Source organism: Poecilia reticulata, chromosome 15 (assembly GCF_904066995.2).
Source record: "Poecilia reticulata chromosome 15, P_reticulata-male-v2, whole genome shotgun sequence".
Taxonomy (NCBI): Eukaryota; Metazoa; Chordata; class Actinopteri; order Cyprinodontiformes; family Poeciliidae; genus Poecilia; species Poecilia reticulata.
The window spans coordinates 29014967-29031508 of record NC_088844.1 but is presented as its reverse complement, the minus strand read 5'-3'; the positions used below and the strand labels follow the sequence as shown (position 1 = coordinate 29031508).

The following is a 16542-nucleotide window of genomic DNA, read 5'->3' as shown; positions in this document are numbered from 1 at the left end:
AACTATTTCATTTAGCAGATGTTTATGCTCCTGCTCACAGCCCATCTTAGTCAAATATCTGCTTAATTGTCAGGCTGTCAGTCTGTGCACAGTCAGATGTGCCTGAGAGCTTCATCGTTTCTTCATCCTCCACCACAGAGCAGATTAAAGATGCTGATTTATAAAAATGGACTTTTAAGTTTATAGAAAACATGTTGTAATTAAAACGGTGTGGTAATTTTAAGATTACTTAACTTTCATTCATTCTTTTCTCCCCCTGTGTCTTTTATGACAGAAATGTTATCAACTCAAACTTTTTGCTCTGGGAGCAAAAATTGGCAAATTTAAACAACTGGGCTGCCAAGAGTTTAAATTTGCCTTTTTTTTGGCAAAAGTCTTTAAATTAAAAGTTATATTTAAAGATCCAAAACATATAAAGGGCTTTGGACTGTTGCCTTATTAAAAGAAAACACTATCATGTAGCTTTCTGTTATTATAAACTCTCGTGACCTCAAATATTAAAATAAAGGCTATTTTAATATTTTTACCCTAAAGGTATTTCACCTATCAAACTATTGTGTCTTTTAGTTTTCATTTCAGTAATGTAGGATAATGTGAAGTGTTAATATTATTTCCTAAACATTTTAATTTTCAGCTCAGTCTGACATGAACCACGTCGTCTCGTGAGACAAAGAAGCTCCTGGTAAAAACGTTATAACAACGATTAATCTGTCAGAGGAACAATAATCTCAGCCACCCGGGTTTCTCTGTCCTAACAGACAAGCTCTTTTGTTTAGTCAGTGTGTCCATGTACTCAACAACGCAGCTGTAAGTGAGAGTTGGAGGAGTGAAAAGAGACAGAAGGCTCGTACTACCCAGGAATTTCTCATTAACATGCAGCTGTCGAAATGTCCGATGTTGGAGTCCGAAGTGGGACGGCTCCATCCCTCCGTAAATTATTTCTAAGCAGTTAAACTGCTTCTCCTTTTTCACTCTCACTTTAGCCAGCTAAATGTTTGTAATCTGTCAAATTAAACCCAGTTAGACAGAAGATAAATGATTTCAATAAAAATCTTTCATATGTCAAGTTTCATCATTCCAAAAAGGAGAGTATTCTCTTAATGTCATGGTTTATTTTCTCATTCGTCGTAATTAAACTGAAACAGCCACAAATGTTAACTCTCATTACCCACAATCCCTTTCCTCTTTCCTCTCCTTCTCAGCTTTGCATTCTGGGATGTCTGCAACATTAATTAATGAAGTTGTTCATTTGACAGCCGCTTCCCTCCATCGTCTGTTCAGACCAAGCCTGGAGAAAAACTAGATTAGAAGAAGATAATATTAAAAGACTAACTAACGAGATGAAACCCTGTAGATTGTAATAAAGATATTTATTAGAAACCTGCGCAGCAGTAATTTCAGAAATCTGCTCGGCTGAATGAGGGAACTGCAGAAAGTCTGAAGAGCAAAGAGGCTTGAGAAAGACGCTGAGAGTCTCTGACACGTCCAGCTGATGCCCCGTTTCATCGATAAGATGTCATTTCATATGACGACACATTGCCTCCTAATAATTGAGAGAAAGAGAAAAATGAGTAGAGTTAAATACGGGATACATGCTTCCTTTCCATAAATGATTTTTGTCATTTTCAGTTGAGTTTGCTGTAATACAATTATTCCTTTCATGCTGTGATTTTTCCATTTGCTTACTTATCTCTGTTAACCAGCAATAAAAGAGTAAAAAGAACAGAACAAATATGGTAAAATACTGATGTCTTCATGCCAGCCACACATTTAATCAGAGTTTTTACTGATAGAGTCTGAATCCAACACCTACAGCCACCTGATCACTACATAGTTTATTAAAACCTCTTAGCCGCCATGATGACACTGATGGACCCGTTGGATGACATGTAGGTGTTTCCATGGATACCAGGGTTTGTACCTTACACACGGCACCAGGATCTGCCATGACGGCCGGATCTCTGGACATTGGTTTTCCACCTAGATAAGTAAAATATAACCTGCTGCACAGCAAAATGTCTCAGATATTGATGGAGAAGCACAACAAGCCGCTCGTCTGACATAAGGACCAACATTTTCATCCAGGCTCCCTGCTCTTTGTGAATACACCTTAATATATAATAGACTGAGATGCTTCAATTGCACAGCTCTGTTCTTCCTGTGATGTTAAGGAAGAGAAACTCCTGATATCATTCATGACCTTTTTTCCCTCCAGATTTATCTCGTAAAAAGATTTAGACACCCCCTTTGCCCAGTTCTTCATGTGTTTAGCATGTTCTTGATTGCTCGTCTTTAGGCTTTTCTTTCTCATCTGATATCTTCTGACTGTTTTTGCAACATTTGTCACAAACTTAATATCAGTTTTCATTAATATGTCATAACATGACGTCCACCTCTACCTTCCCTCTAAGCCATTTACTCCAGTTGGTTCAGATTTTGCCAACAGAAGTTTCTGTAGAATCCAAGTAATTCTTGTCATTTATGAACTTCACCCCATTCAGTCTCAGACTCTGTTAGTTACGTTTAGCATGTTTCTTACCAGACAGGTATGTGAGTATTTGATGTGATGTTGCTTCCAGGTTGTTAGAAGGTTTGTAGTCTGTATGGTAAAGATCCAACGGTCGCGTTTAGTATTTCCTGATAATCAGGTGTTGCTGTTTCTGGATCTGTTTCATGGAGACATTGATATGTGAAGGTGTGTTTTAATAGAAAGAAGTTCTTGTTCTTCCTACTCCTGCTTGTAGAGAAACTGCTACTGTATGTTGTGTTTACAACCCGTCAGGCGATGAGGCCCTGCAGCTCACTGCATTTTTTATGTTGACATCAATACTTCATCCATATGAGCTTATCAATAATATTGACAAATGGAAAGCTGCATTTGTATGAAGCAGAAACACTGTTGTAAGTTATATAGAGAATTATATCAGGATAATTACGTGGGCTGAATAAACTGCATCATGTTTGTATTTTGATTTTATTTAGAGTATTTGGAAATCTTTATTTTTTTACTTTAAAAGTAGATGTTTTGAAATGTAAGTGTAAAAGGTAAAGTTAAGTTAACACTTGCAGCATATATGATGGTGTCTCCATCTAAATTCTGCCATGAACGACATTACAAGCTGCCCGCGTACGTCCATACACAGAAATTACAGGCTTCACTTCATCTGGTCCCTGAATCCTCCATGAATTCAAAAAAAAATACTGTGGACTGATTAAACTCTGGGTTTTATGGGCAACTGTGAAAAATATGGCAAAATAAATAAATAAACTCAGAGTTTCTCAGCCCCCCAGGCAACAGACGTTTATATGATAATCAGCTCTGGTCTAATTTGCATTCAATTCTGTTTTAAAAAATGACTTCTTTAAAAAGAGAAATGGTGAAGGATAGGAAACATTATGAGAAAGAGATTTCCCTCTAGAGAAAGAGAAAATAAGCGTTTATTGTTTACTGTTATTCATCAGGTAGTTGAGGATTATCCTCATAAATTGGCAAAGTGACTTCATCATGGTTTATTTTCCTCAATCATTATATGTTTTTACCAAACCTCCTCCTCCTGATCTCCCTCCGGTTCTGCTGCTGTTCTTATCAGGAACCTTAATCTGCAAAGACTTTTGGCTTCTACTTTTACAACTTGATTTCTGTTTTAATTATTAAGTTTGCAAACCTTGACTAACGTAAATTGTCCCTTGTTTTTAAAGTAGCTAAACCTTTGCACCTAAACTCTGCTCTCAGATTTATCTTCTCTAGTTCGGTAGGAAAGTTTTCATAAAATGAAGCCCATTGTTGTCTTGATCCAGCTGAGAATATCAGCACAAGATCTGACAAAGACATGTTAATGTCACGCTCTGAGTCCAGGGCGCAGGAGGCCTGAAGACCACAGTTTGCTCAGCGATCGAATGTTTCAAAGTCCTGGAAACAAAGCTGCACCTGAGACTCCAAGAAAATGTGTTTCCTCTCAGCACGGACACAGTTTGACGATTTCAAAATGCGAAATTATGCATGGCTTTAGGTGAAAACGGTCTGTATTTATGCAAATCGTCCCATCGCAAAAAGCATGCAGTTCTTAAACAGTATGTGTATCACTGTTTGTGCTCCACCAGAGTAAAAAGGTTACTGTCTCTTGAAAGTTGGTGGTAATTCCAACTAAGCAGAAGGAAGCAAAAAGAAAAGAAACGTGCTGCACTGCTGGTTTTACAGAAGAGAAGTCAGAAATATCACAGCAGGTAAAAATGACCCCTTTCTTCCATTAAAGCGTGTCTGACATTTAAATGAGTCCTGGAATCCACTAAATATTCTTTAAAAAGCATGTTTAAAATTTAACATGTGAAAAAAAATGTGCCTCAGATTTAAGAGTGAATAATTACTCATTGTGTGGCTGTGATTGGGTGAAATGAGCAGGAAACCTGACATGCAGAGAGCAACTGGAGCCAAACACCAGCCTAGAGTGGCCTGTTCATTAATACTGTAAAATAATAAGACATGTTAAAAGTCAAAGAAGGCTGAATTTTTTAATCGGTAACACTTTATTTGACGGGGTGTGCACAAGACTGACATAACTCTGTCATAAACATGAAGAAGTCTTTATGAATGCTTATGACTGTTGTCATGAAGTGTCATTTGGTAAATAATGACACTTTTAATGCAAAGTTGCTCTAAAAGTTGCATTGAAAGTCCATTAAAAATGCCAACTTTGCATTAAATTATCATAATTTACAAAATCATGCACATTTCTGTCTCTTTTTGTCCATAATGTACTCATCTTCTGATTACTGCATCCTGCAGAGTTATGTACTGCTGTAAAATATTTATTAATTATCATTATTTATTGATTATCGTTTTCTCATTTGTTGCCCTTTGGCTATATTTCTAGAGAGTCTAGTTTCAGAGTAAGGAGACGTCCTGACGGTTGAAGTGAACTTTCACAGCATGCAGAAAGTTCATGTCCTGTTGGAGACGACAGTTTGCAAAGATAAGGTTGTTTTTGCAGGGTTGCAAAAAGACCATACATGTGCAAAGCATGTAGGGAATAAATATAAATAAGATCATTTCATTTGTTTGCCAGAGAACGTTCTGACCCACCAACTGTAAAACTCTGCATTTCTCCTTGTTGGCACGTAATTAAAGATCTGGAAGTCTCTAAATCTTTTGATTTCTTTTTAAATAAACAAAGTTTTCTACCATGCACCAAGTCACAGAGCTCAAATCATGTCAAACTGGTTTTGTTGACCATAAGTTGACTGCACCCCATGTGTCTCCACAGTCACCAGGCTTAAATCCATCAGAGCACTTTGGGATTTAATGAACTGAAGCGTCACTCCGTGACTGCAGAGCAACAAAGTCTCTGAGGAAAGTTTCTGACACCTTGTTGAATCATCAGCAGTCCTCGTCATTCTGAAGGCTGCAAGGTGTACCTAATATATTGTCCAGTGAGTGTAGCTGAATGCTAACCTGTGTCAGTAAAGCTTGGCCATGTATTTCAGTCTGCGCTTTGTTCTGAATTGATATGGATAAGATTCTGTAGCTGATGGAAAGAGGGTACAGAAGTTGCTGATTTGGCCCGTCCTTGTACCCGTCCCCTGGGATCCACCCATCTGTCTCTCTCTGGCTCGGTGGATCCCTGCGGCATGCTGGGCCTGATTACCTTTACATTTAAACAAACAGCTCCGGCTCTTTGGAGGCAGCCAGCCATGAGTACTGACAGGGGGGGCTGAGGTCAGGCAGTTGGTGGAGAAGACTGATTAGGTGATAAAAAAGTTATTTATTTTCCTCACTGATAAAAGCCTCGGTCCTACACAGAAACACACACAGCATTTTGTACTCTGCCACAGAAAGACCCTCCATCTGCTGAAGTGATTGCCTAACATTTAGACGCTTAAATACCACATATCCTAACAAAACAGACACTGCAAAACCGAATGTCGATTTTACAAGATGTCCGCCGTCTCATGGAACGGTGATTGAAACACCATTACCAATTAGTACTCTACATTCTCACGCATACCGTCCTTCACTTTATCTCCGCTCACATCCTCACAGACAAACTCGTCCTTGTCTCACTCCCTTTGCTGTCTGATGGTGAGAAATCATTTGATCCGGCTGAGCGCTTCCACAGAAATTTGCTCCGTCTGGCCAACGAGTGGACCAGGCGGAAACAAGCGCGAGAGCAAGATGGAAAGAACGGAGGTTATGATGGGGAAACATTTTTTACCATCAGTTCCTGTACAGTACACAAAGACTCTGTCCATAATACTGTACGTCCGGCATTATGTCTTCCCAACCAATTTACCAGAAATCTATTGGATACAGGAGGTCAAATGAATTGTCAAGAAAAGGCTAACTGTCAGTTCTGAAAAGAAAGGACCCAAATGATCACAGGTCTGGAAAATCAGGAGCAAGCTTGAAATTAGTTCATGGAGGTTCAAAGTACAGAAACACCACAAGAAAAAAAAACACAAGAGGACTGGATAGAAATCAAAGTAACGGACAAACTACGCTCTGAAACAACCCAGTCAGAAAAATCACCTGCAGTCTAAAGCATAATTAGTACATGTCTGTCTATAAAACATATTCTTTTCCCCATCAATATACTGATATTATGAAGACAGAAACCTGAACAAAGTGTCAGACATCTTTATATATCACAGAAACAAGCACATCAACTAATCCACTAGATATTTTGAAGTGCAGCGTTTGTTGTTTTCTGGTTGAAGCAGAGAAAACAGGCAGACAGGAACCTGAACTCAGCTTAACGAAAAGCTTTAATGAGAGAAACAAGGAAAATTCAACATTTAACATGACAAAAGAACTAAAGTACTGACAATAATCTAAGGAAATCTGTTCAAATGTACAGGCAGCACAAGAACAGACTAAGAAATTAAATGTAAAGAGATGAATCTCCATTCTACCAATAAAACACCAACACAAAGCAAACATCTGCTGATCGTGTCAGTGTTTGAGGAAGTTCGCTCATCTGTTGCTTTCATAGCAGCTTCATCTATTATAGAAAAGCTTCAAAGTTTTGTTTAATGGGCAGGAGGATTAAGTTGTTCCACACAAACATCCCTCATCTCTGTCCTAATGGACGATGCTTTGTGCACCGTGTTAAACTGTTCCCACAAAACTGGATCCATGAAAATCTTCATTTTCTTCATAACCCCGACTCTTAAAAAACAAACTTTACACTGGATGCAATGCATTCTGGGAACCACCGCTTCCTGGTGCTCACATCTGTGAGTACGGAGGTGATTGTAATATTATAAAGTAAGCTAAGCTCTGCAGGTTAGGGGTTTTTCTTTTATAAAATTTCATTTTGCTAAAAAAGAAACCAGATGAAGGACATTTAGTTCAGTGAATCAGTGAATAATTGATAAGCTAATTTCAGATGTGAAATATAGCTTTTGAGTGTAACCTAGTGATTAATGTAGGTGCTGTTGTTGATTCATCATTTCTGCCACAGCTGCTTTTGAGTCGCTACCAGCAACTTCAACTTTTCCCTTTAGTCTATCTCTCTGCTTTGTGTCCAAACGGGAATCTCATTTAACAGCAATTCTGGTTTTCCACTTAAATTTAGTGATTTTCTGCTTTTAACATCTTTGGTTATATTTCCTTCCTCATGAAACCGTTTCACATTTGCATCCTTACATGAAGATGTCTTGTGCAGTAGATGCCCGTTATGACAGAGTTAAACAAAAATGCTTTTTATAAGTTAAAGTTTTAAAATCATTTTAAAACTATTTGGTCACTTGGTAATAGCAGAGCATGTATAAATTAAACAATGATTGAATAAGTCTTACATTTTTCCTCACTCTATGTAATTTCTCCTTTTTTCTTTCTTTCTTTGTTACAATACATGACGGCGCGTAAGTTATAATAACGTCAATGGCAGCACGACAGGGCGGCGCATGTGGGCGGCGTTGATGGAGGGGACGGCGGTGGAGGGAGGCTGGGAGTGAAAGGGTGAACAGAGCCGGTGCAATCACATGCCTGCTGGGTTGGAAGCGGAGAGCAGACAGTTGGGGAGGAACTGAGAACCTTGTGCGCAGTGTAGGTGTAATCATGGCTCTATTGTGGGAAACAGTTGGGCCTCTGAAGCTGCCAGCAGCAGGGGGGTGCAGCCCCGAGCGCTGCCCCTTCAAATCACCATGTCTTTAACATTTCTGACTAAATAAGAACAAAAAACTGTACTCAGAAGTCTTACAGTTTGCAACGGCCTTTACCAGATTGGAGAAAAGTTAGCTTGAATTCATCGCTTGGTGAAGAGGGATTTTTGGCTCAGCTGATCATCAATTGGTGCAGTTGGAAGCAAGACACACACACGGCTGTTTAGCAGGAAGAGAAATTACTTGGTCAGTTGGCCAGTTAGTAGAAATATTGGTCAATAATGTCTTCCTAATGGAGCAGGAGCTAACCCTGGTTGTTGCCTTGGAGAATTGTGGGTTTTTGACCTGGATGCCTAAGACACTATTGTATCAGCTGACAGCTTGAGTGTTTACAAAGTAACCAAATAGTATTTTATTGCCTATTGTAAAAGGAATTGGAGAGTAAGAACCAGAGCTGGATAACGTGTTGGAAAAGGACGGGGCCATTCCCACAACGTCCAGATTCAGCCTGGACAATTCCTTGGCAGCTGAAAGCAGATTCAGATTCTATTACTGAAGTTAAAGAGCTCCTGAAAACCAGCCACCTCCCATAATCCAGTTTACACTATGTAATCTGGTAACCTAGTAACTGCTAACCCCAGAGATATGTATGCTTGTCACTCCAGATCTACAGCTCCAGAGTTAGCAGCATGTGTAACTGAGTTGTTCTTATTTCCAGTCACTTCCACTTTGTTGTAATTCCACTAATACCTGATGCTGGAATATTTAATGATGGGAAGATTTCAGAACTGGACTTATTGCACAGATGGTTTCCCTCACAGAACCTTTCTGGAATGAACCGAGCTGCAGGGAGAGAGAAACCCATTCCTTCCCGAATGTTTGTAGAGGTAGTCAACCTGCCTGGTTCCTGGATTTCATGCATCCGTGACCAGGGAAGTGATTGGAACCTCTGGATTCAACGTTTTGGGTGGATGACCGAAAACCTTTGGAAATTTATCCATCCATCCATTTTCTTCCGCTTATCCGGGGTCGGGTCGCGGGGGCAGCAGCTTCAGAAGGGAGGCCCAGACTTCCCTCTCCCCAGCCACTTCTTCCAGCTCCTCTGGGGGAATCCCAAGGCGTTCCCAGGCCAGCCGAGAGACGTAATCCCTCCAGCGTGTCCTGGGTCTTCCCCGAGAAATTTTTTGGAAATTTAGTGTGTTTCCAATCAAACATGGATGGAATTATTTTCCACTGACGTGTGAAACCTGCTTGTAAAAACAAACAAATGGACATTAGTAGTTTCTCCACTCTACTGTTAAAACATTTTTCTCATATTGTTTGCTTCTACACGTCTGTTTTTCCGTGTTTTTGTGGCTGTTGTTGGTGGGTAGATGGGTAGTTCAGAGCTTCTTCAGGAGCGTATGGAGTCAGATGGAGATCAGCTACAGGAAATGACCACCTTGACCCAGGACAGGACGGCTGCATGTGCATTTACTGCGTCACAGTGAGAATCACCACAGTGAAGATGAAGCAATGCAGCAGCGTAATGTTTGGTTTTTATTAAGTCTAACCCCCAAATCAACTAAACTGTCTAAATAAGTTATTTTTAACATGCTAACTTTATGTTTCTGTGCAATTTTCACTTTTCCGTGTCAATTTATTTAGTTCTGCAACCTCATAATATTTAAATCTTATTCAGAAAGCATCTAATTATTTGTAATGGTAAAAATGTTTTTGTGAAAGATGATTTTTTTATGTTTCATGCAAACGTTTTAGTAATAGTCGAGAGTACGAAATAAATATTGTCCACTATTTCTTACCGTATAACAAGTATTTATTGTTATCTGCAAAATCAATAACTGATAACAGAATTTCACAGAGCTGCAGCTCTTGCCTATCGACAGTGATCTACGGATCATTGACTGAAAACCACATGTTGAATATATAAGATTTTCAGAGAGAAAAATCAATGCTGTGTCTGTGTTGTTGAAAGTAGAACAAATTAAGTTAAAGTCTAAAGTGATTTAAATACCACAGCTCTGCTTCGAACTCCTTAAGGTCATCCTGAAGTGAAGCTGGAACTTTCATAGGAAACACAAGGAATATGAATTAGCTGTGGTAGAGGGACAGCTGTTGGATAAATATTTTTGTTGGTTATTTATTTATTTCACTTAATACGATTTCATAAATTGTCTCCCTTCTGCACTGGAAGCAAATGATTCGTCTTTCTGCTTCACTCAGCTAAAGTACAGCTTCATACTGAGTCCTGCCCAGCAACACAAACATGAATCTAACTAATCCAGTTTAAACTCTCCAGTGTTTCACTGCAGTGACTCCCTGGAAAAGGAGAGAACAGCTAACCTTTGACCTCTGGAAGCCATTAGACTCTCAGAAAGCTCTCAGGACTCCCTGATAGGATGTCAGCGCTCAGAACCTTGTAATGTCTGTCTCGCTTTGACTCAGTGGGTCCTCAGAGATCCCTCCACCATGTAGACCCAGAAATACGACTCACATCATCTTCACCTCAAGCTGACACTATAACAAACACCAGGTTTCACAGCAAGAGTTAAATAAATATGCTCTCTTTTTTAGTGTTTCTTTCTTGGCACAGACATGAATCCCTTCTAGTTGTTTGCATTAATTGATTTTATTCTCCATCTCTATGCCACTTTCTCCCATTTATGACATTTTTCTCTTTATTTGGGACTTTCCAAAGCTCATATGAACACCTAAATATTACTTTCATACACTCTGTCATGTCAGAAGACATCCTTTACTGCCTAAGCAGTTCACATGTGCTACTGGTCTGTCTATATACTGAACTTCTTCACTCACAGTGTTCTGCTCACACTGTGTGTGACGCCATTATGTTTGACTTTGGGACACAGTTTGGTGCATATTCAGAGTCAGGTCAGATTAAAGGATCAGTGCTAAATCTTGACTATTAAACCTTTGCAAACATCACATCTGAAACTGCTGTAAGCTCTGTTTGTATGGTCCAAAAACATTCACACCATTGCAACCTTATCACATTTATTATTCACATAAAACAACGTAAAATTCATCATATTTTACCAATATTCTGAATCAGACCAACAGAATACCGTGATGGTTTTTAATTGCCACAATTTTGGCACCCTAAAGTCAAAAGCCTGTTGAATATTAAATATTAATGCTGCAAATTTATTTGCTAAACTATTTTTATCATGGAACAAGATTTTAAATATTGTAGCTTAAATAATACAAAGGGACATGAAAACTCTCCCAAAACGTTGAATCTTTTCTTTGAAATCTCTTCTCTGCGGTTTGCGTCTCCTCCTCTGTTTCTATTAGCAGCAGCTCTCAGACGGAGAGGACGGCGCTTCTCGCGGTGCACTTCAGATAAGACACAGCAGGGAACACTCTTCATCCCTCTACAACTGTCTCACCCTTTAACATTCCTCTTCCCTGTGGAAATGGCCTCCATTTATTCAAAAGCTACAAAGCGCTGTCAAGCCATATACGCAGGAATATGAGCCGTGACTAACCAATTGGCTTTTGCACCCAGGAAGGAATAGAGGGGGACACATGACGCCTCGCCAGGGTCTCGATGTGACGCCATGCAGCTCAGCTGCCTCTGGTCTCACTGGGCAGAAACATGACCGGACGGCCTGGAAGGTTAAAACATCTATAGTTCATCTTTTGTCCTTCATTTTCATTTCACATACAGACAGAATCCACTGATTGCCCAACAGAAGTCAGTCAGATCTTTGGACTTCATTGTGAAAACCTGACACTTGAAGCTTTTTAACAGTTGTTTTTGGATTGTGCTTCTTAATTAAATGCAGCATTTATGCTGATGGAGCATTTTGACCTTCAGCGCCTCGAGGGATAACAGGAAGATGAGAATGAATAATGTGAATGTGTATTTGACAGATGCTCATTCTGTCTGAGGAGCGGTCAGAGAGTCCAGATTAGCTGCTCACACACCTGCACAACGCTAAGCACACGCACACACACACACACGCACCTGCATGCTGGTGGGAGCTGTCTATCCATCCATCCATTTTCTTGCACCCTTGTCCCTCAGTGGGGTTGGGAGGGTTGCTGCTGCTGCCTCTCCAGCTAACGTTTCGGGCGAGAGGCGGGGTCACCCTGGACAGGTCGCTAGTCTGTCGCAGGGCAACACAGAGACACACAGGACACACAACCATGCACACACACACTCACACCTAGGGGCAATTTGGAGAGGCCAATTAACCTGACAGTCATGTTTTTGGACTGTGGGAGGAAACCGGAGTACCTGGAGAAAACCCACCATGCACAGGGAGAACATGGAGACTCCATGCAGAAAGACCGGGAATCGAACCCAGAACCTTCTTGCTGCAAGGCAACAGCTCTACCAACTGCACCACTGTGCAGCCTGGTGGGAGCTGGTCATCTGTATTTCTTAAAGTTCTGACTCTATATCTGTATTTAAACATTTTCCAAGTCTGGATTAGTGTGGAAAAACACATATAGAATATGGAGAAATATTTGTCTCAAAACTTCCACACCATTTGCACAAATAGAACATTTTTCAGATAAAATAAATGGCTTTAGACTAATTTATTGATTTCAAATTAAAAATATTCTTCTATTTGTCCATTAATATATTTGAACCAAAATGTTTATATTCTCTTTGTCACTGCCTGATGTTACATCAGACAACATTGTTCTTGTTTTAGGTCAGCTAGAATCATCAGAACTATTATAAAATAATTACTGTCTCTTTAAATAATGAGAGAAAGACCAAATGATGATGTAATAGCTTTGGAAACTTCTGATAGGTTAACTGACACATAAATGGAGGCTCGTCTGTGGATGTATTTAAAGTCAGACCTGAAACTCTCTGTTTTGTTGTTTGACACAACTGGAAAGTCAGAAGAATCAGGAAGAGGTTTGTTCATCTGTAAAACTCTGGAATAATTTACTGATCTAACAATTATACCAAGTATAGACATGATGGGAATGTCTGGCTATCATTCCACGAAGGAGGAAGACGGATTCTGTGTCCCAGAGTTGAACGGGTTCTGGTACGAAACGTGTAAATCCATCCCAGAACAAAAACCAAAGACCTTGTGAAACTTTTCCTGAAATGCCGCTCAGCCAGGAAGAAGCCAAAAGAAACATAAAAACCCAGATTGCAGTTTGTAGATGAACACAGAGACAAAACTATTTCTGGACACAGTCCAGAGGTCTGATGAGACGGTTTGGCCATAATTACCACTGTTAGATTTGGAGGAAGAGCAGAGAGGTTCATACCATCCTAACTGTGGAGTACGGTGGTGGCAGCATCATGTGGTGCAGCTGTTTTACTGCAGGAGACTCTGGTCCACTTCATACAGGAAAGAGCATTATGTAGAAATGTTGAAGCAACTTAAAGATGTCAGCCTGAAGCTCGGAGCAGATTGGGTTTCCACTAAACCCAAGAATACAGCCACAGTTACAAAATGGCTTTGGGACAGATTCTGTGTTTTAGTGCAGCTGATTTAGAGAGAATCTGAAAAGGTTTGTGACAGTGAGTGAGCCTCCAAACCTGAGACGGTTCCACTGGTTCTGTCAGGAGGAACGGATCAGAACTCATGGAAACCACAGAGATGTTTCTGGAAAGAAACATGGAAACGTTTGACCCAATTCATACGGTTCATGCCAAATACTGAGGAGATGTTTATAAACCTCTGGCTTTCACGATGTTAATATAGAAATCTGGCATTTAGCATGTAGAAATAAATTTGGTAAATCTGACTTAAACGAGAAGTTTGATCAGATTCAAATTCACACGGTGAGAAATAAACATGTGCATCTTTTTATTCTGTACATTTAATCTTGTTTTTATATCAGATCATGTTTTCATTCATCTGTTCACTCGTTCTTCCATCCATCCACCGTTTTTCCAAGTACCACAACATTCCCAATGAATTCACAGTAATTTTCTGTGTTAGTATTTTTAATATGAGCTAACACGGACTGAGCCATCTGAAAATCAGAAAAACCCAGGATTTAAAAATGAGGATCATGTTGGAACCGTGCTCTCGTCAGCGCTTTGAACAGTCGCTGCGCCTCTTTGAACGTAGCGCCTCTGTCAAATCTGGCAGATCAAAACAGGTGTTTGTGTTTACATGTTGGAACGGGACGTGGGTCTGTTGTTCCGGGCCTCGGGGCGTTCGGCACTGGGCGATGGTAATGACTCACTGTTTTACAGGATGCTGTTCACAGAGATAAAAGCCGCTGCGCTTTAGGGGAAGAAAATAATGTCCTATTACGAACATTTAAACGCATCTCAGACTCGTTCTGAAAATGAAGCATGCATAAACTCACTCAGCAGCAGTTTACCTATCAGTCTGCCTGCTTGACATCAAAGCAAAGTTGATAATGTTGGCATCCATGACATGCAGAGATACAGATGCATACGTGGACGTGTGCTGACAAACAGCCGGCTCTGGGGGGATTCAGAGAATTTCTTCAACAACCAGACGGGTTGAAGAGAATAATGAATATATCAAGCAAATGTGTCACAAGTTCAGATGCTGTTTATGTTTATAGGCAGTCGTGTTATTTATTCTATTCCTTATCTCAGCACCTGTACATGATATTTGCTTTAGCTACGCTAAAGTTTCACCAAATCAGAGCTGAGAGGAAGTTTGTGAAGTTTTAGGAATGGAAAGTGAACTGAAGTAACCGAATCAAGAAGTGAACTGAAGTAACCGAATCAAGAAGTGAACTGAAGTAACCGAATCAAGAAGGAATTGGTGTTGAGTAAAATTTAAAACTGCAAAAATGAAGTTCTAAAGGCAGAAAGTACTTACTTGAGTAACTTTTGAATACATTTACTCTGCTGTATTTTTACATTTACTTTAGTAAAAAAATATTCAGAAGTTATTTCACGTATTACATGGTGAACATTATAGCTACTGCAGAAACTGGTTTTATAAGTTTTATGTCTGAAAAATCTGACATGGGAAAGTTTTTCTTCTGCCTGGATTTTTTATTTTGTAGTTTTTTTAGTCTTGAAAATGAAACTTGGACTTATTTTATGGTACATCTTTTTTTACGTATGTTATCTGTTCTCACTGCTGCCCGTTTGTTGGTCGTGTCGTTCAGAACACGCCGGTGGGCCGATCGATATTCATGGTGAACGCCACAGATCCGGACCAAGGCACCGGCGGCAGCGTCCTCTTCTCTTTCCAGCCTCCTTCTTCCTTCTTCGCCATCGACGGAGCCCGAGGCACCGTGACCGTCACCAAAACGCTGGACTATGAGACAACAACTGCCTACCAGCTCACCGTAAACGCCACGGTCAGCTAGCTAACATCCATACATCCATGTGGATTAATGCTCCTGTAAACAACCTGATTGTGTCTTTTGGTTTCACTAGGATCAAGACAAAGTGAGACCTCTGTCCAGACTTGCAAACTTAGCCATCATCATCACTGACATCCAAGACATGGACCCTATTTTCACCAACCTGCCCTACAGTACCAACATAGAAGAGGACACTCCTCTGGTCAGTCCAAATACTCAACAGTTTATAAGGAATTTAAGCAACTTTGTGGTGGAATCAGTTAAAATAGAAGTAAATCTCTTTGTAGCAAAACATCATGAAATTTTACATGAACACAAAAATATAGCATTTAATGCAAATACAAATTCCAGCTGTTTCTCAAAAATCTAAATTAAGATTTTGTTTTGTTAAAGTATCTGATAATTTAACATGAAATGTAAAATCTTGTTTTGTTTCAGGTCTTAATGGAGTTAAACATCGTCTATTCATTGCTTGTTTATATGAACTGAAGGCCGTTTGCTGCTTAGCCTGGAATACATTTTATTGTCTGCAGTTAGAAAAATTAAAAACCTACACCGGTCATTTCCTGGATAATTTAACAGAGCTACTAGAGCTGCTGTCGATCAGTGAAACCTTTTCTGTTTGTGGAACGAAGAGAATTGGTCATTTCACTGATTTTTTTTAGCGTGGACCACCTGAGGGGTCCAGCTTCACGACGGCAAAAAAAATCAAACATGGACCAAATTACTTCACTCCAAGACATAATTGACAAAATGATTCTAGAAACCTTTAGTCTGTATTTGAAAACAGAAAGTGGATTTCTGTTAAAGTCGTGTTTTATTCTGTGTATTCTGTCATTTGTTTAAACATCCTTAAAACTCACTTTGTGTCAGAAACGTCAAAAATACTCTAAATGCTTCCCCTTCAAACCAATCATCTGATCTGTTTCACTGCAGTTCAGATTGACTAATATGTGTTAAAGCTGCTGCTTGACGTCTGTCTTTTGATTTATCACACCGAAACTCCCCTCATGTCCCTTTAAGGACCTTTAACCTTTCCTCTGATAGTCATTCTCTGCAGCTCATTTTTAGGTATCCCAAGGAGTTTCCTGACAACAAACACATGAAGCACTTCCAGAGAGTTCAGGGTTTACCCCA

The 16542-nt window shown here is 39.8% G+C and overlaps 1 protein-coding gene across 3 annotated transcripts in view; it reads left to right on the top strand.

Moving 5' to 3' along the window:
- cdh23 (cadherin-related 23) overlaps positions 1-16542 on the top strand; it is a 195295-nt gene that overhangs the window by 53639 nt on the left and 125114 nt on the right. For all 3 annotated transcript variants that reach the window (XM_008430094.3, XM_081616163.1, XM_081616162.1), the window contains exons 7-8: positions 15205-15399; positions 15479-15607. In XM_008430094.3, coding sequence (XP_008428316.2) covers positions 15205-15399; positions 15479-15607 — 324 coding nt within the window. The remainder of the gene's footprint in view (positions 1-15204; positions 15400-15478; positions 15608-16542) is intronic.